General features: G+C 40.3%; 1 protein-coding gene across 2 annotated transcripts; it reads right to left on the minus strand.

Moving 5' to 3' along the window:
* Positions 1–272: 272 nt before the first annotated feature.
* Positions 273–27,701, minus strand: ano9b (anoctamin 9b). 2 transcript variants are annotated; one of them, XM_071521750.1, is made up of 24 exons: positions 27,487–27,701; positions 26,081–26,128; positions 23,876–23,998; positions 23,597–23,736; positions 21,742–21,791; positions 20,525–20,583; positions 19,649–19,728; positions 18,571–18,705; positions 17,505–17,598; positions 17,284–17,344; positions 17,106–17,188; positions 16,804–16,908; positions 16,221–16,385; positions 14,933–14,969; positions 14,436–14,547; positions 13,074–13,131; positions 11,816–11,913; positions 9,259–9,455; positions 8,819–8,971; positions 7,734–7,878; positions 7,139–7,261; positions 6,546–6,639; positions 4,759–4,871; positions 273–3,334 (listed from the first exon to the last, which is right to left on the minus strand). In XM_071521750.1, the coding sequence occupies exons 1-24, from the start codon at positions 27,505–27,507 to the stop codon at positions 3,298–3,300; spliced, it is 2,331 nt and encodes a 776-aa protein (XP_071377851.1). In that variant the 5' UTR covers positions 27,508–27,701; the 3' UTR covers positions 273–3,297. The 2 variants fall into 2 exon arrangements, with proteins under 2 accessions (XP_071377851.1, XP_071377844.1); XM_071521743.1 differs by having other exon boundaries at positions 7,139–7,267.
* Positions 27,702–27,928: the final 227 nt, after the last annotated feature.

A 27,928-nucleotide genomic window follows, 5' to 3' on the forward strand; every position in this document is an offset into this window, starting at 1 on the left:
GCCCCCTTTTAAGACAAATCCTACCCACCATCAAGCAATAAAGACTGAGTAAAAATGTAGTGTTTAAAGCGCTGTATGTTTGTTACCTGTTATAAGATATCGAATCAGTGCTTTTGATTGGTTTTAAGATCGCTGACACATAATATATCCAATAAGAATTAATATAATAATCAAAAGTAGAAAAAATACATTGAAGGATGCATGAGGCATTTGCCGGCTATGCTTCCAAATTTTCTAGTAAACGCTCACAAAACCAGAGTGTTTTAGCTTTACATTTTTAATACATTGGTGTCATTGTTAGATTGTCATACACATTTTAATTTCAGGCTTCTTTGCAATAAAAGAAGAACATTACAGGTGTGTAGACTTTTGACAGACTGTAGGGCCTACAGCTCAGGTATTTATTCTCAGTTGGATCAAATGAAAGCAGATGAACAGAATATTCCAGTTCAGTATGGCAGTGCTTCTAGTCATCTAGTGCAGTGGTTCTCAAACTTTTTCACGTCAAGGACCCCTAAACTGACACAAATTAGACCATGGACCCCCTTTTGATAAGATTTTGTCCCAGGGTCCCCCATCTGATAAGATTTTTTGCTTTTAGATGTTTTATTACAGAAAGTGTATGAAATTCATGGCCAAAATAGTCATACATTCTGTCATTGTGTTACTTATGGATGGAATTATAGTGAAAATAAATTATTCCCCTTTTTGCTGGGGACCCCCTGGAACCCCCTCAAGGACCCCACTTTGAGAACCACTGATCTAGTGGACAGACATTTGATTAAAACCTAAAGATAGTGAAAGAAACTTAACATCTCACTGAGGTGATTGTATTTGAAATTAAACATGTCACTGCAGAAGCTATTCCACCTAACAAAAGATTAGATAAAAAGAAAAACTAAATAAATACAGGGGAAAGCAGTGTGAAACGGTGTAGATGTGTGCATCAAATGAGAAATGACATTGAATTTATTTCTCTTGCGCTAATCCCTGAGCTGTAATTCTATTTCAAGTTGGCAAACAAAAATACAGACAAAACAAAAAATAGAATAGAAACACCTTGACTAACCTGGAAAATGAAGTGTGAAGTAGAACTATTGGTTTCACACTGGTGCTATTCCATTGAACAAAACCCTGAAGTGGGGAAATTGTTCTTATCATTGAAGAAAACCTAACCTGTCAGTTTATCTGCATAGCCACAGACAAACATCTGACAGAGATCCAATACAATGCTGGGTGGAGCTCCGGAAGCAATTAGGAGCACAGGAAGGAAAGACAACCAAGATAAACTCCTGTTCACCAACTGCTGTGTGATTTAGGAAGATGCTCTACATCAACATGAAACTTCCTCTTTACTCTAAGTCACATAGAAACTACACAAGTGAAGTTGAACTGCTTTCAGTGTTGGTTCTTATATAATGATGTTTGCCTGGCTGCACTGTGCACAACACAGGGATCTTTCAATGATTCATTCATAACATAGGCAGATCATGATGCTGGGTACTCCCAGGATGCAACACTGGTAAGGTTGTAAGTTCAGCTGACTTAAAAAGCAAGAACTCAATCCATGGTTGACGCCCAATGGAAACACTGGAGGCCAAATGATTTCAGTGTAGCCAGTAAATAAAAAGGAGGGTAAACAATGACCTCCAGTTGGTGATCTTCATGAAGCAATAGGAACAAAAATCCACTTCCACTTTATGTATTTTTCTCTATCTTTAAATATAACTTATGTCCGTTTGATACTTCTTATTATGATGTATACCATGGTTTTACCTCACAAAGCATTATCAGGCTAAAAACGTGGTAAACTAAAAGTACAACAGTCTTCCAAGACATTGAGAGACAATTAGTGGAGGAGATGGTGGTTCATGACAACTGATAGATAGTGATTCTGATTGATAGCCAGCATTGATGGACAATAAAAGTATAAAAACAGATGAACACCAGGAAAGTTCTGAAGAGGATGGTGAGTGTCGTGTCTGGTCTTTTATACAGAAGTATGCCTGTCTGTAAAGGTTGTTCTGAAGTCGGGCTAAAATTCTTTCAGATGATGATACAGAGGCACAAAATATATGGAGAAATTGCTAAGAACAGTTTGTCACAGTTTGTATGGACCACAGGCTTCACAGATCAGTCAGTAGTGAGGAAACATTGGCAGCCAGCTTCAACGCAGTTTCTCCAGGAAACACAGGAAGTCACGGGAAAAATGGCCTTTTCACCTTGTTAGCCAGTTCTCCATATCAAAACGTACACCTATTTAACAATAAATGCCAAATAACGGACAATGTTTTTTCTTGCATTTTTATATCAAAATCCCATTACTCTTTCCTGGAAACAATGTATTTTAGTGGTTACTTTAAAGGTTTCATATCGTGGAAAACTGGAAAATGCACGGTCGCCAACTAAATCCACACCATCCATATTAGAAAAGCAAACCTCTAAGGTTCGCTCATTATCATTTTTGTAAGAAATAATAGACTAACAAAGTGTTTTTTTCAAAGCGGTTGAGTGGTTGCCATTGTGTATTTATATTGAGTTTTCCCTACCTGTAGCTGCCGGTGCTGTGCTGTTTCACGTTTCACCCTTGAAACGGTTAGCCAATCAGAACAACAACAGACCGTTAATATTAATGAGCCTTAAAGACACAGCAACAAAAACAGCCTGTTCTTGGTAAGGCTCAGAGAGATGCTGGAAAATGAATGTGTAAAAATGGAGTGAGAGTGTTTTTGGTACATGACACCACACACACAGCTTTTAATGGACCTCAGTAAAATAAAACACTGGAAAGTGTAGAATATGGGAGCTTTAAGGCGTACCAGTAGGCATACATAAAAATCCTAATCAATAATACCATCACAGATTTTTGAGCAATGCCCCTCCCTTTGTCTAAAACCTGCAACTTCACAGCTTTTGAAGTAACAGTGGCAACATAATACGGCAGTGCATTTTTGGATTTTTGGCCTCACACTGGAGAGAAGACCTTCCTCCTCGGCTTCCTGCACTTCGAGGGTTTGGTCCACTGCTCCTCCAATAATGATGATGGAGGTGTAGGAGGAGGAACGCAGTCTAGCATCCAGTTCTTCTGAGTCTCTTTTTCCATGTTTGACATAGTCCAACCCCGCCCACTTTTGAACAGTCCCTCCCCATGTTATGTCCCGCCCCAACATCCTGTTTGAACAGGAAATGCGTCGAATTATGGAAGCAAGACGCCATCGTTTCCTTGTGACTTTAAAAAGACAGGGCTTGTTAATAGATTCCAATCCGAGGCCCGGTGCAGCTGGTCCAGCAACAGCATTAGACATCTGTTGATTTGCTGCACTGTTTCATCTCACTGAGGAACACACACACACACACACACACACACACACACACACACACACAGAGAAGACATAACCTTAGATCTTTGAAGCAACAGGTAAACGCATAACAAAGATATAACCTTCTATAATGGAAGAAATTGCTGACAGGGCCACATGTGTATCTTGTTTCATTAACATGTGTATCAATGTATGGGGAAAAACTGTAAATACACAATAATAGTCTGTAAATGCTCCCTTATACATGTACCAATAGACAGGATTTGATGTTGCAAACCATGCTACTAACAAACCAGGGCTATAGATATATATCAGACCCCCCCAAAGTCTGATGTTTTGGCAATTTAAAGTCAATTTCCTGCATTTTTGTAATAGATGTGCATGCTTTATGTCCATCTGAACTATAGAAACAAGACTAAGAGTCTAACAGCCCTGCAACATTGAATTTTGTGGAAGCGGAATCAAACACGGGACTCCCGATTTAGAGTCTGCAATCTAATCCCCAGCACTACACTTTCAGCCATGTGACCAAAAGTGATGAACAGGTCGACACTGCGATCCTTAGAGCTCTGCTGTCATGGGGTTAAAAATTACATTCTCCTTTAATTCCTTTAATTTCAGTAATCACAAATTAGATGAAGGGCTTCGCCAGGCAGCCGCCTCCTGAAGAGCAACTGCTACTGCCCAAAGATTTAGCACAACTTGAACATACCACAATGACTAAGGAAACAAAATGCTAGGCTACGGGAGCGCTTGATCCACTTTGTTTTCAGGTGGCAAATACTTAATCATATCCACTCTCATAACTTGACTTGAGCAGTCAAAAAGAGAGGGGGATGACATGCAACAAAGACCTTTGTTTGCGTGTCATCCTCCTCTCTCTTCTCTGGTCTTTTTCCGGTCTCTCTCAACTTTCATCTATCTAATGAAGACAAATGACAAAAATAAATCTCTAAAAAAAAAAAAAAAATGTGGAAAAAGTTACAGTAACACATGACTCAACAGTGATGTAGCATCACATACACCAATTTAACAAAAAGCAACCATAGTTTAAATGAGCATGTGTATTTTTCCACTTCCATCAGTTTGACACTACTTACTGTGATATACACCATGAATTTACATTATAGCGATCTGTGTCAGCCTACAAAGGTGGGTAACCTCCATTCCCAAAATAAAAAGGTGGTTAGATGGGTTTACCCTCCACTACATCACTGCTCACTCAGCAACACTGTCCAGTCAATAGTTATCTGTCAGCTACTGGAACTCTCTTTTCTAAGCACTTATGTTAGTACACTACAAGAACAGTGTATGTTTGAACACCTTGGCGGTTTTGCATGAGGGAGATTTGCTGACACAGTATCATTGTGCCAATCCACTGGGATACCACGATTGTAAAGAGTTACTCATTTTTTCATAGAGAGACGTGTCTACTAACCGTAGCTCTTCCTTTAGCCGGGCCAGTTTGTCCTGCAGCCGATGGTTCTTGACCAGCATGGGACTATTGGGAACGAACCAAGCAGCTACAAACTTACACACCACCACAACGTGCTGCAGAAAGATAGAAAGAGAAATGAGGCACTGAGTAAGACTTTTCCCACCACTGACCTGCTCACTGAAAAACACTTAAAAGGGGCAATAAGTACAATTTCTACTCCCACGTAGCACAAAATGACCATAACATATCTGCAGGGATTGATAGGTTTGCTGAGCAATACCAATGACTCAACGATTACTTGGCCGGATGCTGAGATTTCTGGCTTTCAAAACTCACTTTCTGGCCTGTATTTTGTTTTGGAGAAAATACTACCCATTCATAATAGTTTCAAGACACTACAGCAACAGATATGTCACCTTGTGGCTTTTAATTGTGTGGGACAGGAAGAAGTGAAGATGAGCCATAACTCAGTGGACTGGACCGTTTGAAATGTACTTACTTATTCACAGATTACAAGAAATGACGAGAGAAGAAATTGAAGTATACAAGTGTGCAGGGAAGACCAAGGAAATACAGAACAGCTGATTGTGTGGTTTAGAGCTGTCTTCCAATAAAATAGATCACCGAAATATCAATGAAAAGGCCTCAGGGGAACCAGACGGCCTAAAGAATGGGTATGAGGCTCGGGCCATCTCTCTCTCTCAACACTGCTAGCCAGAAAGCTATATGACTACAATCCTGGAGATATGAAAAGGTTCCTAAAGGAGCTAGGGAATGTGTTACACCTGGGGAAAATTCTGTACACAATGTATTTTTGAAAATCTGGCAACCTTTCATTAACCTGATGACTGAAAGTTGGTTATTAAACGTAATTTTTTTTTTTACTCTTTTGACTGTACCACTAATGGTTCTTTATATAGGGGTGAATTTACAATTTAGGGCCCGATCACACTGAAGCGCGTCCCTTGCAGACCATAACTTGAAAGCCACTATATTCCTATGGTATGATGCGCCTGCTGCTTTCTTATTCCATCTTTGGGCATTCCATGCAGTTTTTAGGCACATGACAGAGAAAAAAGTTCAAATATTTTCAACTTTAGGTGCTCCACTCGCTCTTTCAGAGTGGTGCAGTGTGATCGGGTTAGAGGTTCAAGTGGCTCCTCAAAGAGTGATAGTTCTCTAAAGCAGTGGTTCTCAACGTGGGGTCCGGGGACCACCAGGGGTCCTTGTGGGCATCCCAGGGGGTCCCCAGCAAATTGAGGAATCGTTGAACTTCAGTATTTCATTTACAAGAACAATTAGAGAATGTAGAAGACTGACTGTTTTGATCATAGTTTCACTGTTATCTCTCTACCTACAATACAGATAGTCATGGAGTTCTGGACAAAATCATATCTAACAATAAAAATATTCTCATATTTGGGTCTGAGGGACAAAATCGCATCAAATGGGGGTCCGTGGCCCTAATGTGGACTAAATTAGAGAAATCCACATAAAATCTCAGAGTGTACAGTATCTCTTTGAAACGCATCCACTGAGTAGTTTTTTTTTTTTTTTTACTGTATGTGTATATAATATAATAGTATATAATAATGTGAGGAGGAATAGTTTAAGGGCTTCCCATAAACAACCAATGTAGCATTGATCAATTCTACAATAAATATGTAATTAATCAAACTGCATCATATCCATCATATCAGAGGTGGACAACACTGACTGGACCAAATCCCATTTTCATAAAAGGACACCTACCAGATGCATCAGTTTGACCAATGTAGACTACGTACCTCAAACAGGATGACAAAGGCAAAGCGCATAGCCAAAACCAGCCAGAACTGAGAAGTCAGAGTGTAGTCCTCGTCACTCCTGTAATCCTTATAGCTACACACACACACACACACACACACACACACACACAATGATAATCATCAACTCTAACTCTCTAGGTGTAAAATTACTACTGTAACTGGTATGTTCCCAGATGCATAACTGTCATAGATAGTAGAAAGATTCTTGGTCGTCTTCTTCTCTTAAAACTGCAATCATATTGTATTTCTTTAAACGATATTATTGAATTCACCATTATATGATGATCTGAACAGTTTATGATGTTTTCTTTAGGACTGCTGTATTCCATGACCGTTAACATATAGGTATAGACATATTTTTTTATCAGTTTAGCAGATATTAATGGTGGAAAGAAAAATGGTCACCACAGCTGATCGGTACCATATTTGTGATGGCTCCAATTCTGAAAATGTTCAGGGCATCAAACTGTACATGTATACACAATTTTGTGCATTTTATGCAAGTCTGAATGATTCATGTACATTTGGCCAGGACTGTTATGGTGACAGCTAAGAAATGAAGCTGGCCTCACCTGCACTGTGTGACGTTGACACCATTCTCTGTTATCAGCTGACTGGTGAGGAAGTCCTGTCGAACTGCTGGGTGTGTCATGTAGGCCGTGGACAGAGTGTCATTTATGTAGCCCTGCATGCAACTGGAACTAAAGGACAAGGCCCAGTTACAGGGTTATCTATGGAAGCCCATTCCTGCCACTCCATAAAATAAAAAATGACTAAACTAAATTCTGACTTTATCTCACAATTCTGACTTTTTTTCTCACAATTCTGACTTTTTTTTTCATGATTCTGAGTTCATTTCTCGGAATTCTGACTTTTATTTTTTCTCGCGCAGAAAAAAGAGTCAGAATTCTGAGAAACTCAAGTCAGAATTGTGAAGGAAAAAAAGTCAGAATTTTGAGGAAAAAAAAGTCAGAATTTTGAGAAAAAAAAAGGCAGAATTTTGAGAAAAAAAAGTCAGAATTTCGAGCAAAAAAAAGTCTGAATACTGAAAAAAAAAAAAGTCAGAATTGAGTCGTTTTTAATTTTTTTGAGTGGCGGAATGGGCTTCCATAGTTATCTAATGCTGGCATTCCTGCGGTGTGTTTTTAAGGCTGAGACGTTACTAACTGTGTGTGTGTAGTTCCATTGACACAGGGTCCGTAGTTGTAGCGGTAGACGAGGCGAGGGATGAAGTCCGATGAGACTCCAATTACCAGGCCATTGGCTATCACAGCCAGCACGCCGATGGCCTCCAACACCTTGGTCCATATACCTGGAGGCAGAACACACGTATGGGACTATACAATACTTTTATATACACATACACACGCATATAGGTAGGGGTGGGTGATATCAACGCTAATAAAGATACACTGTTATAGATTTGCTCTACGGTAGTGGTTCTCAACCGTGTGCCATGGAGGGCCAAGAGTTTGCAGGTTTTCATTCCAACCAAACACTACACAGGTGATTAATACACCTTCAACCAAAGAGGAAGAACTAATCAGTCTGCTATTGTGACTGGTTGGACGCTATGTATTTTGACTATAATGTGTCTATTGATAGAGCCTCATCATTTCACTTGAACTGTAAACAGAAACGCTGTCCAAATTGTTGCAACAAGATTTGTTATCGGCCTGCACCAGTGAACCCTGGCCTGGGACCTTTGTCGCATGTCATCCCCACCTCTTTCCCCATCTTTCCTATCCTAAACACACTGTGGAATATGAGTACAATGAATACAATTTTTTTTTTGTACGTATGAACATTCTAAATTTTATTCGAAAGAGAGAATTTAGAACCTTTTCTACGCAAAGTAAGAAAAATAAACAAGGGCCCTGGTGTGCGTAGGTCTTTCCTGAGAAAAATCCTCTGATGTACAGGAAGTGATGTGTTTGCACATTTGCAGTTTGTTTGGAATAAAGAGAAGAAGAACTGGGTAGTTAGCATGAGCAGCCATAGCCACAATGGCTGAACAGACAAAGGAGGATTACCACTTTGAGGAAAGGCTCAAAACACTGGATTTAAGGTATTAGCAGTCTTTTACACCTTCAGAATTATAATAATACATCATGAAATCATCATTGAAATCAGATTGTGATATGAATTTTATGCCATCTGCTCAGCCCTACACACAGGCCTAGATCAAACCACCATCAGGTCAAGTCCTTGTCAATGACTCTGACTTGTACATAAACATGCCCACAACTCACCAATGTCATTGGTTTTCTTGGGGACTAGCCGTCGTTCCAAGCTGACCATTTTGATAGCATCCAGGCGGATCTCAAAGATGTTGTTGAGGAGAGCCAACAGGGGAGCCAGGGGGAAGGCCGCCACAAAGATGGTGGTGAAACTAAACTGGACCACTGGAGGATGGTGGTAGGAGTCAGCAATATAGAGAGCAATGGGAAATCATGCTGAGCAGATTTCATCTTAAATTGTGCTCATGAGTAATTCAGCATTCATCATTTTTTTTCGTAATTTGAAAATTTGAAACGTTCTTGCGGTCAGACTAGCTTTTACATATTTATGCTTTGTAGACGTTAGCTGGATGGAAAACAATTTGAATGGAAGATGAAAAATGGAAGTAAGATGGAAGATAGGTGGAGAAAACAACAGTGCTGTTGAGAGAGGGTGTGATTGTATGACCTACCCATCTCCAGGAACTCGTTGAAGAGGCTGAAGGCATTGATACCGGCCAGGTGGTAATTGCGCAGCCAATCCCGAAGTTTGCAGATGTCACATGGTTCCACGCTTCCATTTTCATCACGGCAGGCCTTCCTGTAACAGTGGCCACACTTCCTCTGCAACTTCTTCGTCGTTTTCCTCCGGAAGCAGCCCTTCAGCCAGCTGAAAAACACAATGGCTTAACATTAAAGGCCAAGTTGTACTTCTGTGTCAAAGTGCTGCCATAGCTGTGAGCATTTACAGTTCTATGTTGGCGATTCTGCCTGTAGACCAAAACTGAACACTAGATGGCAGTGGCGTGCTTTGTTAGCACGGTACTCCCATGCTATAACAACAGAAGTAGCAGTGTTTACATTCTGAAACTCAAAGTCTGAGGTGTCCTACAAATCAATACATTTGTAAACCTCCTCAGCTAGTCTCTCTTTGATCTGCTCTATTGTCGGCGGACAGCAACTGGATACAGGTAGGAGGAACTACAAAGCGGCCAATCACAGTTGTTGCGTTCTTGCGTCGCCCTGTGAGCAGCTACATTTTTGGAGAGGTGCGCATAAGCTACAGCGGCATCCTCTGTGGGCTACGCCAACACCGCAAAGACACTTAGACACAGAAGTAAGTCCTCCTCCTCCAGGAGTTATTTTGTGATGAAGTGTTGTAATTCCCTTTTGTAGAATACCCACTTTTGACAACTTTCAGAGAAGGGGTGTCAGTCAAAGGTGGGAGTATGGAAATATAAATACAGCTAGCTAGCTAACTCGTTTGTGGACACTGGGGCATGTGTGAAAATGCTATATACCTTGTGGCTGCATTGCATTCTGCTCTATTAAGGCCACTACTGTTGGTGGAGCAATTGGTGTCTCTGCTTCTTCTGCAATGGATTTCTTCCTGTATGATTGTTGAACGTTGGTGCAACAAGACTAAGAGTCTAACCGCCCTGCGACATTGAATTTTGTGGAAGCACTCCTCTCTCCCGATTGAGAGTCTTCAATCTAACTCCCTGTGGCACACTTTCAGCCACATGACCAAAACTGGCGAACGGAGCGAGCGATCCATAGAGCCCCTGCTGTCATGGGGCTAAAAATGTCTAGAAAGAAGCCCTTGCTCTTTGAGTGTGAGGGGCTGACAATGACACACAATGATTACCGCTGATGTTTTAGATAGCTGAAACATTTCCTCCTATCAAACTCCATTGTAGCTGCGCTGGAAATATCTTGATGCAATGTCATATCATCTTTATTTGGCCAACAAACAACAACCTTGGATCTCTGGGATGCAAGGTGTATCACCAAAAGTGTTAGTGTTTTAGGAATTAGGATGGTTTTTTCCCTTTAATTCCTGACCCTGTGGCCTTCTCCAATCCTTACCAGCAGCCTGATTTATAATTTTGGGTACTGTCTAATTAGGGTCCACAGTTTAAAAATCTTGGCCTTACGTTTGATCCAACTTCGCAATATTGCCAAAATGTGTCCTTTCTTAAATATGGCCGATGCTGAAACCCTTTGACATGCATTTGTTTCATCAATATGGAAGCCGAGAACGGCCGTGCTTGCAATTTATTTTTTTTAATGCCGTTATCTCGAGATCACGAGTTAATTATCTCGTTATCTCGAGAAAAAACGAGCTTTGTTATCTCGAGATAACGAGACAATCAACCCGTTATCACGAGAAAACAAAATGTAGTTTCCTCTTATTACTTATGTTTATCACAGATCAGGAGTGCCATGCCAGCATGGCGTCTTGACAACTGTAGCAACTGATTTAAGCTGAAAATGTCAGATCAAGGAGTATCCATTATTGATCAACGTATCAGACTGTACTTCAATCAAGGTCTAACACAGGCAGAAATTGCATTGTGTCTTTCTGTTAGAGATAACATTCAGATCAGTCCTCGTCATTTAAGGAGAAGAGCAGTTATGAATCCTCCCTGACAGTCATGACAGTGATCTTGAAGGTGTGATCAAATTAACCAGACACTCATTTTCGAGTTCTCCATAATTATCCCGTGATCTCGAGAAAACAAAAGTCGTTTTCTCGTGATAAATTATCTCGTTATCTCGAGAAATCGGCATTTTGTTTTCTCGAGATAACGAAATAATTAACTCGTGATCTTGAGATAACGGCATTAAAAAAATAATTGCAAGCACGCCCGTTCTCGGCTTCTGTACATCAAGACTTCATTACTATAATGTCTTGTTTTCTAGCCTACCAAACAACAGCATTAAAAACTCATGCAAAATGCTGCTGCTAGAATATAACTACTACCACTTATAAAACTACTACTACAACTACAACTAAGAAAAAAAGCTACTAACTAAAATTAGAAAATTCCTTCACATTATACCAATTTTTACCTCCCAATTCAAGCCAGACTGTGATGAAGTAAACTTGATTTGACTTCTTTACTGTAGCAAGCAGTAGGCAGGCATTAAAGACCAAAAAAAATCTTATCAAACTCTAAACTTGACATTTACCCACTGACACCTGTTGCCTTACAATGTGCTGAAGTGAAAACCGAGCATACTCACGGCACAGTGAACTCAAAGATGTTGTTGAGTGTCTGCTTCAGCAGCATGATGATGGCCATCTGGATGAAAAGGTCTGTCAAACAGCCACTGGGATGACACTAGAAGACACAGGGGCCAGGACAAGAGAGCAGACTGTCAAATTAAGTTTCATAGAGCAGGTTTGTCATAAAGTGCTTTACAGATTAACAAGGGACAGAAAAATAATGACAACAAGTAGACCAAGTACAACACAAACTCCAATAAACAGGGCAAGAACTTGAGTGAATGACGGACTGCAGGGATGTAAGCAAATAAAGGGGTGGCCGGTGAGGTGGGAGTTGAGGCTGCGGGTTGTGCCAAATAAATGGATCTTCAGCCTGGACTTAAATACTCAGACTGTAACTCATTCCCTGACCATGGCAGTATGTTCCGGAAGGAGTGAGTGCTAAAGGAAGGCTCTGCCCCAGTAGTTTCTTTTAAAATACATGAATAAGTGGTGAGTACAGCTAGGCTAGTAGAGCTGTCAACTGGCTTGTCAGCTGAGAAAAGATGACCACAGTTGAACTTTTGCCGGCCATTGACCATCAATGGCAAATCAGATTTCTGTGCCTACTCTTTTTGCTACCATCGTCAATTCCGTAAATAAACATTCTGCTTCAGGACAAAAAATGGATGATGAGAAGTTGATCAGCGCGATCCAGGGTTTTCCCATGCTGTAATTATTACTTAAAATAATACAGGAATAAAACACTTAAAAAACGCTGCATCAGTGACCTCCATTGTTGGTGGTAAAGGTAAGTTCTTGGAGGAAAATACTTTTAGGAAGGAAATAATTTAATTGGGGGTGAAATATTATTTTACTATGTGATTACCGTATCGAATTCCGATAAGAGTAGTGCGTGAACTAATATCAAGATGCACAAGTTATACAGCTATTTGTTACAAAATTAGCATGAGAAAGTATAGGTAATTATATTTCTTCGTGGAATGTTATCCTGATCAAAACTTTGTTGCTGCACAACACCCAAGTCAGGAACAACAGCACTGCCCATATCAGAAGTTTCTCTGAATATTTTTTTTTATTAACAAAATTAGTTATATTTCATTGCAATGCTATCACTTCTAAACCAGAAAATCTACCATATACCAAGACAATCACCCTGGTTCATTATATCCTTGGGCATAGATATAACATATTTGTATGCTGATATTCAGCGTTAATCATCTTTAATTTTGAAATCCTTTCTATTACTCAGAACTACCAGATCTAACTACTTACCTCCTCCAACCTCCACCTCCCAGCAATGCGCACATAGTTGCCTGGATGGCCATTGATCCTGTAAGAAGAGAATAGGACATTTTCACTGGCAGCACTGGACACCACAGAGACTAAACACATACACACACACAGACGCGTAGGTTGTTTGTTACATCACAATGTTTTTACAGCATAAACACATTTAATGGTGTTTCATTGCACCAATTTAAATTGCAGTTTATGAAAGATTCCCCGATCCCTGCTGCAAGGCAGGTGACATGAAATCCATCCATATCTGAGAAGCTAAATATCAAATTTCATATAGCTAAAGTTATCTCTACCAGCACTGTTGTATGTTTTTGCTGCACGTTTTAATTGTTTTTAGTGGTGTCCTCATTATTGTTGCATTACTTTTTGTTGTGTTTTCTGTTGCCTTCCCTATTATTGTTGTTGTTGTTTTTGTTGTTGTTGTTAAATTCTTCTTCTTATTATTGTTATTATTACTACTTTATTTATTCTCCCTTCTCCCCTTGCCCCCAATTTCCCATCAAGAGGCATTTTGCCCTGCCAGACTACCAGTGTAAATAATCATTTGTTCTGGTTCAATAAAGCTTAATAAAAATAAAATAAAATAAAAACAATCAGTTACAAACTTGCAGATAAGAAGCATAGACCCTTAGACTGGACTGCATTTTGGCTGATGGCATTTCTCTGCCTTTTCTACACTAGTTAAGGCTAGTTAAGGCCCATCTGATGTGGTAGGAGAGAAGTAGAAAGCATGAAGACATTGCTGTCCAATGCAGTGGAAAAGGTCCGTGCTTCTTGCTCTATATCTCAGAAGAGCATTTACAAAAGGTCCTGTAGGTGGCGATATTGGCTCATAAATCAAAATTAAGAGATCGTGAGCTCTCCCTGCAACTCTTACAGACATTGGTCACATTTTAAAGGTACAGGAAGGGATCAAACTGAAGCCGACGTTTAGTATCTGGAATTGAAGGAGCCTTTCACATCACAAAACTACATGCACTATTATCATGTTATGGACACTGGGCAAAAATAAGTGTTACAGTCAACTTAAAGACAGATGAACCGTGCTTGATTTATGAGAAACGTCAGTGAATACTGTAAAGGGTGAATGCTGTGAATTAGACAGTGAAAGGTGAAAATGAGATTTGGCATTGAAATATGCTGCTATCTGATATGCATCAGTCAATATCTCACAAATACTCCCAGTGGCCAACAGTAGAAGACTGTACTTGTACTGGGCAGCTCCCAGTGTGAATGTGTTGAATGTGTGTTCCTGCAACAAAGCAAAGCATATGCACTCAATCTACACACACACACACACACACACACACACACACACACACACATACACAGTACCTGCCCATGAAGAAGGCCACATAGAAGAGTGAGGAGAAGAGAGTGAAGAACTGGAAGGTGAACATCTTGACTGTGAAGCTTCTCTCTGTGGCAGCAAATGAGCGAGTCTTCTCTACATACACAATGCACATACACACCGACACAAAGGGAGAGAAATCCGCTATGAGATCAGCAGCAAAGCATACAGAAATGTCATATATTGATATAAGATATATTACAAAATAATACCAAGCCCATACTGTATGTGCATGTATGTTAAAATACATTCCAAAAATATCTTGAAATATTTGACTGCAATTCAATATTATGACATATACACATATTAAAAAAAATATGTATGTTAATATTGTTTTACATATATATGAAAATGTACAGCATCATTGAAACTATTTATACTTATTTCTATTGAATTAATATATTTACTAATATGTACATATGACAAATTTCTGAAAAACTATTCCCCTTTTTCTGGTGAAAAATATTCCTCTGAGGCTCACCTATCTCACATAGTTTGAAGGCTACCCATCTGTTTACCTATGGGGGGAGAAAGAGAGAGAGAGAAAGAGAAAGTATTAGATATTAGAGCCGAATATGGTAGTATTCTCTCTCCCAGAGAGACAAGATCGAATCGAGAATTTGCAAAAAAGTGTGAATGATTGAAACTTACAACTGCAGATTGAATTTACTGACATGTGTAATATGACCCAGGTACCTCATGAATAATTCAATCAATCAATCGTGAAAATGATTTCCAGACATGTAAGCATGGATTCTAGGAAGAAACCCATCTCACCATACTGTATGTTTACACTGAAGTGATGTTGCCACTTAACATAGACGGATGAATGTGTGGATAGACGGATGAATTTACCAGGATCAACAGGGTTTAGAGTTTGGGTAGGAGGATGAATTTACTAGGATCAACAGGGTTTAGAGTGTGGGTAGGAGGATGAATTTACCAGGGTTAACAGGGTTTAGAGTGTGGGTAGGAGTTTACCCAGCCCAACAGGGTTCAGGGTATGGTAGGAGGATGGTTACCAGGGTCAACAGGGCTCAGGGTGTAGGTAGGAGGATGTTTACCAGGGTCAACAGGGCTCAGGGTGTGGGTAGGAGGATGGTTACCCTGGTCAACAGGGCTGAGGGTATGGTAGGAGGATGGTTACCAGGGTCAACAGGGCTCAGGGTGTGGGTAGGAAAATGTTTACCCGGGTCAACAGGGCTCAGGGTGTGGGTAGGAGGATGGTTACCCTGGTCAACAGGGCTGAGGGTATGGTAGGAGGATGGTTACCCTGCCCAACAGGGCTGAGGGTATGGTAGGAGGATGGTTACCAGGGTCAACAGGGCTCAGGGTGTGGGTAGGAGGATGGTTACCCTGGTCAACAGGGCTGAGGGTATGGTAGGAGGATGGTTACCAGGGTCAACAGGGCTCAGGGTGTGGGTAGGAAAATGTTTACCCGGGTCAACAGGGCTCAGGGTGTGGGTAGGAGGATGGTTACCCTGGTCAACAGGGCTGAGGGTATGGTAGGAGGATGGTTACCCTGGTCAACAGGGCTGAGGGTATGGTAGGAGGATGGTTACCAGGGTCAACAGGGCTCAGGGTGTGGGTAGGAGGATGGTTACCCTGGTCAACAGGGCTGAGGGTATGGTAGGAGGATGGTTACCAGGGTCAACAGGGCTCAGGGTGTGGGTAGGAGGATGATTACCCTGGTCAACAGGGCTGAGGGTATGGTAGGAAGATGATTACCCTGGTCAACAGGGCTCAGGGTATGGTAGGAGGATGATTACCCGGGTCATGATCTGTATGGTGAGGTAGTGCAGGACGGCTCCTAGCATCATAGCCACAGTGTTGGCATGGTCCCTGATGAACTCCCAGCTGCCCTCCGACAGCAGGGGGGCTGCCACCACCCGAAACACCACCAGGGCATGGGCAATCCCAATTATCAGCACCATCTGGAACACACACACAACTAATATTGTACATTTCCCATTTGTCTCAAACAGTTCTACTGCTACTACTGCTGTTATTTTGCACATCCTCTTAATGCCGTAGTCCAGACCTTTTCACACTTTCATTCTTATTTCCTATTTTACATCTTCTAGTGTCGGAATTGTCGGGGGAATATGTTTATAATATAACCCTCTGGCTACGCTCTTATCATATTCTATTTTTCTTTGTTGGATCCTATTATTGTTTGCTACAGCAACAGCCTCCCCACAGGGATCATTAAAGATGATGAAATGCTAAGTTCATTAATCAGGATGTTGATATTATCAAAAAATATATTACACGCAATTTTTGTAAACAAGGTCTTAAGATAGTGTGCACAAAAGTGTGTGTGTGTGTGTGTGTGTGTGTGTGCAACCTCACCATGAGGGTCACCAGGATCAGGACCAGAGTGCTGCGGAGGTAAGAGTGTCTGAACTGTTTGGGATGACAGTCTGGGTCATTGACTATCTCCAGAATCAGCTCCTCCTGTCAACACAGACAGACAGATTCACCACTGATTCATTACAATTACTCTTGTGGCCATTTGCCAAATGCTTTAATTTAAAGGGACGCTTAAGCAACGGGGACTTAATTCTTTTTTGAGGATGTAATACACACAAATGCTCTCGACACAAATGCTGCTATGATTTCTCTCTAGTAGAGTCAATACAACATCCCAGTACCTCCTCCTCACACCAGTCATAGACCTTCCACTTGGAAACATGTCTGGCCCTGTGTCTCTTCCACAGCTCCAGGAATAGGGTAGCTGAGGATGACACAGTGATGTTAAATCAAAGAGAGGGGTGATTCAATGGGTTAGATTAGATTCAATTAGATTAGACAAGACAGAGAGAGACTCACCCCAGATCGCCATGAACATAGCAAAAGCCACAGTGCCTTCATTGTCAAATAGATGGCTGACCTGTGCACATGGGAATACATCATGTCATGTAGAATATGAAACATTAAGATCATGATCTGGCACCAAACAAATATAGACGTGTAGATAAAGAGCAGGAGGGTAGAGCAGAGTTGAGGAGAAACAGGACAAAGCACAGTAGAACACAATTGAGTTTATTCACCTTAGCATAGGTGCAAGTGTCTGAGAGTTGCCAGACTGGACATCTCTTGTCACACCTGGGACACATGATGGTGCCCGACTCACATACTTCCTTACTGAAGAAAGACAGAGAGAGAGAGAGAGAGAGCCTCAACCAAACAGTATGCATCCTTTATCTGTGCAATCGAGGAAAGTGAAACTAACAAAGGATATTGTATTTCAGTAAGAGTCACGTTATGGCAATGGTTCAGCTAGGGTTTTTATACACAAACATGCTTAACAGGAAAAGCTAGCTTCCAATGTTTTTCAAATGCTTTTGAAAAATAGCATTGGGGATGGTGCAACGTTTTAAAGCAAACATCCAATAGTGTTGCTTTGCAGCGGTAAGGGATAGGGTGTCACACACACACACACACACACACACACACACACACACACACACACACACACACACACACGGGGACCACCAGGAGTCCTTGAGGGAGTTCCAGGGGGTCCCCAGCAAACTGATGAATTGTTAAACTTCACCATTATTTAATTTACAAGAAGTTAACACAATTAGAGAATGTAGAAGAATGACTGTTTTGATCATAGTTTCTCTGTTATCTCTCTACCTACAATACAGATAGTCATGGAATTCTGGACAAAATCATATCTAACAATGAAAAATATTCTCAGATTTGGGTCCGAGAGACAAAATCTCATCAAATGGGGGTCCGTGGCCCTAATGTGGACTAAATTAGTGGTCCTTGATATGAAAAAGGTTGAGAATCACTGAACTAAGGTATTAATTTATACATTATTTAATAGTTTATGATGACTATTAAATAATGTATAAATTAATACCTTAGTTAACATGAACACCATTAGTAAATGATTACCAGACACATTAGTTAATGCTTAATAAGCATTAGTTAATGCTAGTTAATGCTTAATAAGCATTAACTAACCCTTAATTAACATACCCTTATTATAAAGTGTTACCCATACATGACTTCCTTTGCCTTACTATAGGCATTTTCTGCGCACAGTGCATGTCTCTAGGTACCTAGATTGGAGCTTTATAGTCAGGGAGACACTTGACTCACATGAGAGGGTTGGTATTGAAAAAGGCCAGCCCATACAAGAACACCACGACGCCCAGTACAGCAGCTGGCACCAACAGCTTGGTATACCAGCCCAGCCATAGGTAGTAAAGGGCCACCTTCTCCCCAAAATAACTCCTATGGGGAAGAAGCACACAGACACACACATTGCTGCACAGAAAGACTTATGTTATTATTACGTTATCACTCATAAACCTGTTGGTGATACTAAGAAGATCCACTGCACACCATTTATATACTGAATGGTCCTTCTTGCATGCACGTTAGATACATTTGTACATACATTTGTCTAAACACATGCAACAGATGCCTAATAAAGTTTTCTTGTGCTGCCAGCTTTATTTAACCCTCATCCTACCGACTGGGGTACCCGCAGACCCCAGAGGTTTACTTTTTGTCATATCTCACAGGTGCTTTATTCTATCATTCCAATTTTTCATGACTTTGTCAATCAATTTGTTCCTAATGACTTCATATCACTGTTTTCTGTTTCTGTTTTAATTAGGGCTTTTTAAAAATACCAATGTATTGGGGTCCTGGGGGACCCCAGTCAAAAGCACCCAATTCCGCCTATGCAGTTTTAATAGATGGAACTATTTATTGAGTTCATGTTTGCCATGGGTCCTAATTTAAAGTATCACACACTATCAGGGGGGGTAGGGGCACTCTGTCAGTCATTTTGAAGGAGACAGACACAGATGCAGCAGACACAGATTTCCTCATGTGCTCTGTCCACGACCCTAAATACTGCTCTTCCTAAGGTAAGATGATGTTCAAAGTCAGAAATACAATACATCATTAAATTTTTTTTGTTCAGATGACATTAATTACATAACTAATAATGTTTTGAGAAGAAATAAGTTCACATTTTGCTATGATGGTTGTTCCTTACAGTAGTTTATTCTTGGGGTCCCCAGGGACCACAGTCGGTAGTCCTTGTATGTTAAATATGTTGGTAGGATGAGGGTTAATAATCCATTATCTTTCATATCCTTTGCACATAACTGATAGGAAGGAAACAGACAGACAGGCAGAGAGACTGACAGACAGACTTACTGACCTGACATCGCTGACTGGCTGGCCAACAAACAGACCCGACCATCGAGCCCACTTCTTCTTCAGCTCTTTCTGCTTCTTCCTCTAGGAACCACAGGAGAAATCAACATAAACGCCAATATGCTCATAGACAGTATATTCTCTTGACACCACCTGGGGCAAAAATGTCTTTGAAAACGTTTCTCAAAAGCAGAGAAATCAGCAAAAAAAAGTTTTTTTCGGTAACACTGACGCTGGTAAGTGATGAAGCACTTATTAATGAATCAAGAATGACATTGTTAACTGATGTATTCATTACCTTTCTGGTAGCCACAGGTAATTATAATGCTAATGAATTATCTAGTATGTATGCTCATATAAAGAAGTAACATGGGAACATACCAGAAGTTGTATGTTCCGCTAATGACACTAATCATGTGTGGCTACATTTGACCTGATCATCTTCAAACATCCTCCATCATGTTCAGATGTTCAGTCTTCCTTATCATGCTGAAGAGTTTTCTTTATGTTTTGAATATGATTATTGTGTAGATGGACTCATTTAGAATATGTTTGATTGACTGATAATGTATGATTATTTTCTTATTATCTGCACAATGGAGGATGTTTGAAGATTACCAGGTCGGTCACTGGACTGTGTCCCCTGAGTGGCCACACAATGGAGGAGCAAATGTAAGCCCAGAAGCACCCTGGGGTGCAAACACTGTTCCCTCATGATGTTCCCGTCTTCCAAAGTGATAACGCCCCCACACACAGTGCTGGTTTCCTAGTCTAAATGTATGCAGAGTAGAATTTCCTTATTTTGTGATGCCGTGATCCTAACCCTGTGAGTTCATTACTGGACAGGTAATCTAATCAGATCAGTCAAAGGTCTCCTCACCTCATGGAGGCAAAACAAGGTCTCAAACACATCCTTCTTCAGCAGCTCTTCCAGGTCCTCTGATAGAAGAAGAAACAACATTAAACAAGTGAAAGGCTGCTGTGACTGATGGCTTGATGGTGTGTATCGGGGTGATGGAGGGCGTACTTAGGGCTGGGCATGACAGCGGCAATAAGTAAATTATTTTATTGTTTTATATTTGTGTAGGAGAGAGTTCTATCAAGCTTTTGCAAATCTCAAACCTACTGGTTGCTAATCAATGGTCGACAGAGGTCATAAATTACTTCATTCCCCTTTAAAAAGCAGTGATGAAGAAGTAATCTGATCCTTTACTTAAGTAAAAGTACCAATACAGCAATGTAAAAATACTCCATTACAAGTAAAAGTCCTGCATGAAAAATCCTACTTAAGTAAAAGTACATAAGTATTAGCAGCAAAATGTAGTTAAAGTATTAAAGTAAAAGTAGTGGTTTGGTCCCTCTGACTGATATTTTATTATATATGACATCAATAGATTATTAATACTGAAGCATCAGTGTGTAAGCAGCATGTTACTGTTGTAGCTGCTGGAGGTGGAGCTAGTTTGAACTACTTTATATACAGTTAGCTAGTTTAGTCCAGTGGTTCCCAACCTAGAGGTCGGGCCCCTCCAAAGGGGGGGATAAATCTGAGGGGTCATGAGATGATTAATGGGAGAGGAAAGAAGAAAAAACAAAGTTCTGATACACAAATCTGTTCTTAGTTTTTGGACTTTTTCTCTAATCTTTGATTTTTGCTGAAATATTGGATCATTTGAACATTCATTGAAATGAAACCATGTGAGGTTTAGAGGGAAAAATCACTATTTGGTGGAGCTCATAGACATCTGAAATGTGACCCGACTACACACTGCTTTTTGTAAGATGTCAAAAGCCAAAAAGGTTGGAAACCACTGGTTTAATCTTTAACAATGTGTTGTATTTTAAAAGCTTGTTATATTATCCATTGTGTCAAATCTCCATCTGAAAAGTAACTAAAGCTGTCAAATAAATGTAGTGGAGTAAAAAGTACAATATTTCCCTCTGAAATGTAGTGGAATGGAAGTATAAAGTAGCATCAAATGGAAAAACTCAAGTAAAGTACAAGTATCTCAAAATTGTACTTAAGCACAGTACTTGAGTAAATGTACTTAGTTTCTTTCCACCACTGTTAAAAAGTAGGAAACAGATCACACCCACCTCCAGTGTTGATGAAGGTATGATGAAGGATGAAATTGACAATTCGGATCCTGCGGGAAACAAGCAGAGCCTGAAGCATGGTGATGGAAGTCTGTGTGCAGGAATGGTTTGTTAACTAGAAAACTGAATGGGTTTGTATGACAGTGTGTGTGTTTTGAAGCTCCGGTTCAGAGTTGGCACATGTAAGTCATGCACCTACATTCTTCAGCCAAAACAAAAACTATGTGAAACAAGATCCTCATATTCTGACTCATGCCCCGCGGGCGTATAGCTCTGAGTTTAGGCGGTGTAGGGGAGAATATTTAAATGACCCCTCTCACACACCTACCCACTGGGTTGCCAGGTTTCTGACATTCGTAAGTTTTTGTGAATTGACGCTCTCAGTGGGACAGTCACATCCCTCTATTTCCAATTATATAGCCTTTTAATAATTTATTGTCCATTATATGGACTTGAATCATTGCATTGTTCATTAGACCTATAATAGGCTAATCTGTGTTTTAATTTAATTTGATTTCATTATCAAGTGCTATAATTTGGAAATGGCTTGAAAAATGAAATGGCTATATTGAATACAATATCAGTTATGCTAAATAAAATGAAGCTGCTGTCTTTATAGTCGGTATTGAATGCAAGTCTAATCAAAAACACACTGTGGCCTCTGTACTTGCACCACCTTTTCTCCAGAGTAGACATGAATGCCAACGCACAATTTTGCAGAAAACTCCCAACCATGTGTGTTTATCTCACCTCTGAATAAGAGCCTAAATTATTCATTGAGATATCTATTGTCTGTAAAGTTTGAAACAAATATACCCGCATTATAAGGTGTGGTGGGAAAATTGCTGAGAGATTATTTTCCTTTAGATATTCCTCATTTATCAGTTTATACCATAACTGTTGCATTAATAAATAAATAATAATCAAATAAATAAATACATAAACAGAATGTAATTGGAGTTTTAACTAGGAAGGTATTAAAAGAATAGTTCACCCAAAAATGAAAATTCTGTCATTATCTACTCACCCTCATGCCAAATGAAACACAGGTGAAATTTGTTAGTCCATATAACACACAGGGAGGCTGCAGCACAACTTGGTAGCAGCCTTCTCCAAAACAACTGAAGTCAATGGGGACCTGTTCTTTAGAGCTCCAAAACAAAAACAGCCAAACAATCACACTGTGAATAGAAAGACCTATACACCATTATTTGTTGCAAATCAATCAGCTGTAGTTAAGATTTGCACTAAATGATGGTGTAAATATACTGTAGGTCTTTTTGGAACTCTGAAGAACAGGTCCCCACTGACTTCAGTTGTTTTGGAGAAGGCTGCTATGGAGTTGTGCTGGCAACCTCCCTGTGTGTTATGTGGACAAACTTCACCTGTGTTTCACCTGGCATGAGGGTGAGCAGATGATGACAGAATTTTCATTTTTGGGTGAACTATTCCTTTAAAAAAGGAGGACCTAAACGCAACAAAAAGTTGAATTGTAGCTTTGTTGTTTATCACAGTCTACGAAACCTACTGATCCATCACTCCCTGTAGCTTAGTTGGAAAAACTCAGCAAGTTGCCTTGGAAGACCAACTGTTAACTCACAGTTGTCTAGATGTAAACCAATGCTGTCAATCTGTTTTTCTAAATAAAATGCCAAAATGGGTCACAGGACTAATTGTTACTATGTCCTTAATGTGGCCTAACAATTACATAACCATTACTTTCACCTAAGACAACATGGCAATCGTCAAACCAGTGTTTCCTGGACCAATCACATGGCAGAATGCACTCTAGCGGTTCCTGTTTGTGACAGAGGGCGAACCCCAGAATGTGTGTTGATGGTGGTGAGTGTGGTACCGTGTCGCATGTGGGACGCTGCCGTTTACATCTCCGCTCCAGTTGCAGGAATCGGAGACTTTCAGCAGGTACTTGTACTGCTCAAATACTTCATTGGGGGCACGCAGGCCAAAGAATATCTTGTCATCATGGAAGATTTTCTAACACACAACACATGCAACAGTTTGAATATTACACTCACAAAGAACCTAGGTTATTTGTTCATACAATAATCAGTGCAATATCAAATCATATGTCAAAAGAAACTCAATTATGGTAGAATGATCCGATAAGACTCACGGTGACTCTGATGTTCTTCTTCTGTAGTTGCTGGATGAAGGCTTCTTGCCTCTGAGCCTTCTGAGTGTCCGCCGGGTCGACCTTGTCGGCCACCAGCACATAGTCATATGACCTCTGGGTGGGCTGCCGCACAACAAAACACCACAAGTGACAATGGAGCAGTTTTTTCCACAGGGTCTTAGGTTGTAATGGACACAGTTCAGCAGGAAGTGCTGCCATTATATTATTTTAACAGTCTAAGAAACCAGAGATTGGTGGGCCTGTGATATCTTGGTTGGCCACGATAAACGCATATATGGAAACGGATTCGTATTGTTTGGTAGTTGATGGCATTTAGTTCTCAGATCTAGCTTTTCTACTGTTAGATCTGTGGCGGTCTGCATTCCAGGAGCTGTGATGAAGAGTAAGGCTAATGAAGAGTTGTAATTTCACTTACCCTCAACCTGCCTCATCTACTTCTACATCAGTTAAATGCTTTCCTACATTCCCCAGAATGCCTTTCAAGAACCCTCAGTAAAGGGACGTGAACTTGTTGCTTTCAAAGGTGGGTGTATGGGCATATAAATATTCTGTATTCAGCTAGCCAACTAGTTGGTGAACATTGGGGTGTGTCTACAATTGCGGCCATGCCCCATTGCATTCTGGTCTACAGGCCCTTTTCACATTATCATGGTAACAGCTTCTGCATTGAGAAACAGGTGCATTACAACTTAGTGTTGCCAGCTCTGGCCTTCACTAAATCACCCCACAACCTTCCCAAAATTAACACTGGTGTAGTACAAAGACTTTGTTGACTCCTGGATCTAAACTTCGCCTAAAGTTACCTCTTCACAAAAATAAAGTTGCCAGGGGAAGTTGTAATGCATCGGTTTCTCGGGATGTGAAAAGGGCCAGTGGGTGGAGAAATGGGTCTCTCCGCCTCTTCTACGATGGATTCCTGAGAGTCTAGAAAGGAGTCCTCGCTCTTTGATTCTGAGGGACTGCCACCAAAACCACCATGGTTCAGATACTTGAAACATTTTCTGCTGTCAAACTCATGTCGTCTGCTTGGCCATTATCCGTGGGAATAAGAAAAGTACCCCACCAAACAAAAAAATGTACCCAGAAATGCAAGGTTGCAAGGTTTTTAGAGGTCAGGTCTGGGCTCATCTCTGGGGTAAGATGACCAGGTAGATAATGACAGGCAGGTTCTGTGAGCATATTGTGTTTTTTTCTTCATCATTATGTTTGATTTGTGAAATGCTGTTAGGACGTATTGATTGTGACTAAAAGGGAAGATACTAGCACAGGGATTGAAGTTTTATGTCTGTTGCTTTTATATTAAGGTTGTCTTTGGATTTTTGTTGCTTGTTTTAGAGGATTCTATGGATGTTATGTGTTACTGTCTGTCCTGTTTTCTGACATCAGGGATCTTGTTGGAAATAAGTGTTCTCACTTTTACATGTTATCCCTTGGATTCATTGTCTTCTATATCCATTAATAAAATCAATCAATCAATCAATCAGTCCATCGCCAAACGCTGTACAATAACTGTTTAAGATGCGTCAGGGTGGATTTTTTCCTTGAACGTGTGATATGATTGGTACACATAATTGATGCTTTAGAGCAGTGGTTCTCAACGTGGGGTACGGGGACCACCACGGGTCCTTGGGGGGGTTCCAGGGGGTCCCCAGCAACTTGATGAATTGTTAAATTTCAGCATTATTTAATTTACAAGCAGTTAACACAATTAGAGAATGTTGAAGAAAAGACTATTTTGATCATAGTTTCTCTGTTATCTCTCTACCTAAAATGCGAATAGTCATGGAATTCTGGACAAAATCATATCCGACAATAAAAAATATTCTCAGATATGGGTCCGAGAGATAAAATCTCATCAAATGGGGTCCGTGGCCCTAATGTGGACTAAATTAGGGGTCCATTGTATGAAAAAGGTTGAGAACCACTGCTTTTAGAGACACAAGAGCAACAGAAAGACCTTTCAAGTCAACGCTGTCGCTCTTTATCTCCGCAGCAAACAACCGATAGGCTTATAGGCTTATATTTGCAGCGTTCAGATAAAATAAGAATAAAAGCCTGTAGATATTCCCTCTTTGCATGTTTTGACACAGCGCCCTCACCGAAGATGAGGTCATGCAGCGTCTTATCTGGTTTGCCTAGGAAAAGTATGGATAAGAGGCAGAGCATAGACAGGATGGTTCTCACCAGTACAGGAAGCAGAGGCTCTCTGGTGTCCCACAGCTCGATGTTCTCCTTCCGTACAGAGACAGGGTTAGCGTTAACAAAAGACATACTCCAGTGATTCTCTTCCCCCGGTCTAAGCAACATTTAGCAGTCAGCAGGCCCCGACTTGCCCAGCAGTGAAAACAGACCCTCGGATTTTCCCTTTCCCTCTCCTCTGTCTCGCTCACCGTTTTCCGACTACACGAGAGGCAATACTGTCACACTGTTTGCCCTTTTAGCTAACCTCAAAACATTTATGGTGCTAATAAAATGATCTGCTATCGAGAAAGCAGTGAGCTAGATCTAGATAGTGAACCTTAGCATGGGTGTCGGCCTGAAAGCAGATAACCTGTTTCACCACTGACTCTGACTGGGTCAAAGCAAAGCTAGTTTACAGCATACACCTGTAGAGGCTGAGGAAAGACTGGAGATTCCCAAAGGATTGTTTGGAGAAAGCATATTCAGCATAAACTGTATGGTTATGTCTACAGCTGTGTGGATACAAACCGTCTATATCACAATCAGAAAGTATACGTGGGTTGCCAAAGCACTCATGAATATTAATAGCAATTAACATAAACTGTACTTTAGTAAAAACATTCAGTATTCACAGATTTACTGTAACAGAACAAACTAAATAAAAAAATAATAAATTAATATCGTTCAGGGTTTACAGTTTTTTTTTCTTTTTTTTACAGTTTTTTTCCAGCAGCATGTTTGACTGGTCAATATTCATTTTTGTTACTCTTATAGGCACTTGTGACATAAATATACTGTACATATGCAGCAATATCAATAGTACAGTTTTCACTTTTTCTTCATCTGTTGATTCTACCACTGAACATTTCTGCTAGCAAGATAGTTAGCATCTTATTATCAGACTCATTTAAGTATTTTACTAAAAAAATATTTTGATGGATTTTTTAAATTTCTCTTATAAATTGATTGAAATCAGTATAGAATATATTATGGGATACTGTCATGGTCATCAGTTATCTTAAGACCTTTGTTTACAAATGCTATTAATATTGTTGCTATTAATATTTGTATTTTTTTTTTATATTAGTGAAGATGGAATCGTTAAAACACTGCTTAATTAACTTGTGTAAGAAAGAAAATAGCGTGAATAGAGTGTAGACTACATGTGAAATGCTTTATTTCACATGTAGTCATCCCGTCCACCATGTGAAAGTTGACCAGATTATCATAGTTGTGGTAAATCATAATACACTATCAAAACAATTACCTAATAGGCCTACTCCAGATATAACGGCTGTATTAACGGGACAAATGCATTTTCTCTCCATGTAAAATGAATATGGAGTGTCAGTGCTAATTGTTTTTTTTTTTTTTTTGCGTCAGTAGGCCAAGCAGCCCCCCCTTCTTACCTCGGCAGTTTTGAAAAACATGTTGGAGTGAAGTTCGCCTAGAGACAGCTACATCCATGCAGGAAACACATTTTCCTTCATAGTTTTCTAATTTCCTCACTCATTCCCCCAGCGTGCTCCCGTCGCCTCTGAACAAATCGCTGCGACTTGTCGGATATATATATATAGAGCTTACATTATCTTCTATATACAGTATGTACCCTATCTAACTTCACTTCCGCATTTCTGAGCGTTGCGTGTGTGTGTGTGTGTGTTACAGGTGCTGTCTCACCTGGAGCCACTGACGTCACCTCCTCCAAGATAGGGCAATCACATGCTGCATTCATGTCCAATGGGAAGGATGGTAGTTATGAGCTTCCTGATAGAAAATACTGTTCACCTCAGCTTTCAGATGGTAAATAAATACTACTAGAAAATACTGTTCACCTCAGCTTTCAGATGG

The sequence above is a fragment of the Centroberyx affinis genome, unplaced genomic scaffold (assembly GCF_046629955.1).
Source record: "Centroberyx affinis isolate AG114_WGS23_722 - 3 ecotype Tasmania unplaced genomic scaffold, CSIRO-AGI_Caff_v1 ptg000078l_1, whole genome shotgun sequence".
In the NCBI taxonomy this organism is placed as follows: Eukaryota; Metazoa; Chordata; class Actinopteri; order Beryciformes; family Berycidae; genus Centroberyx; species Centroberyx affinis.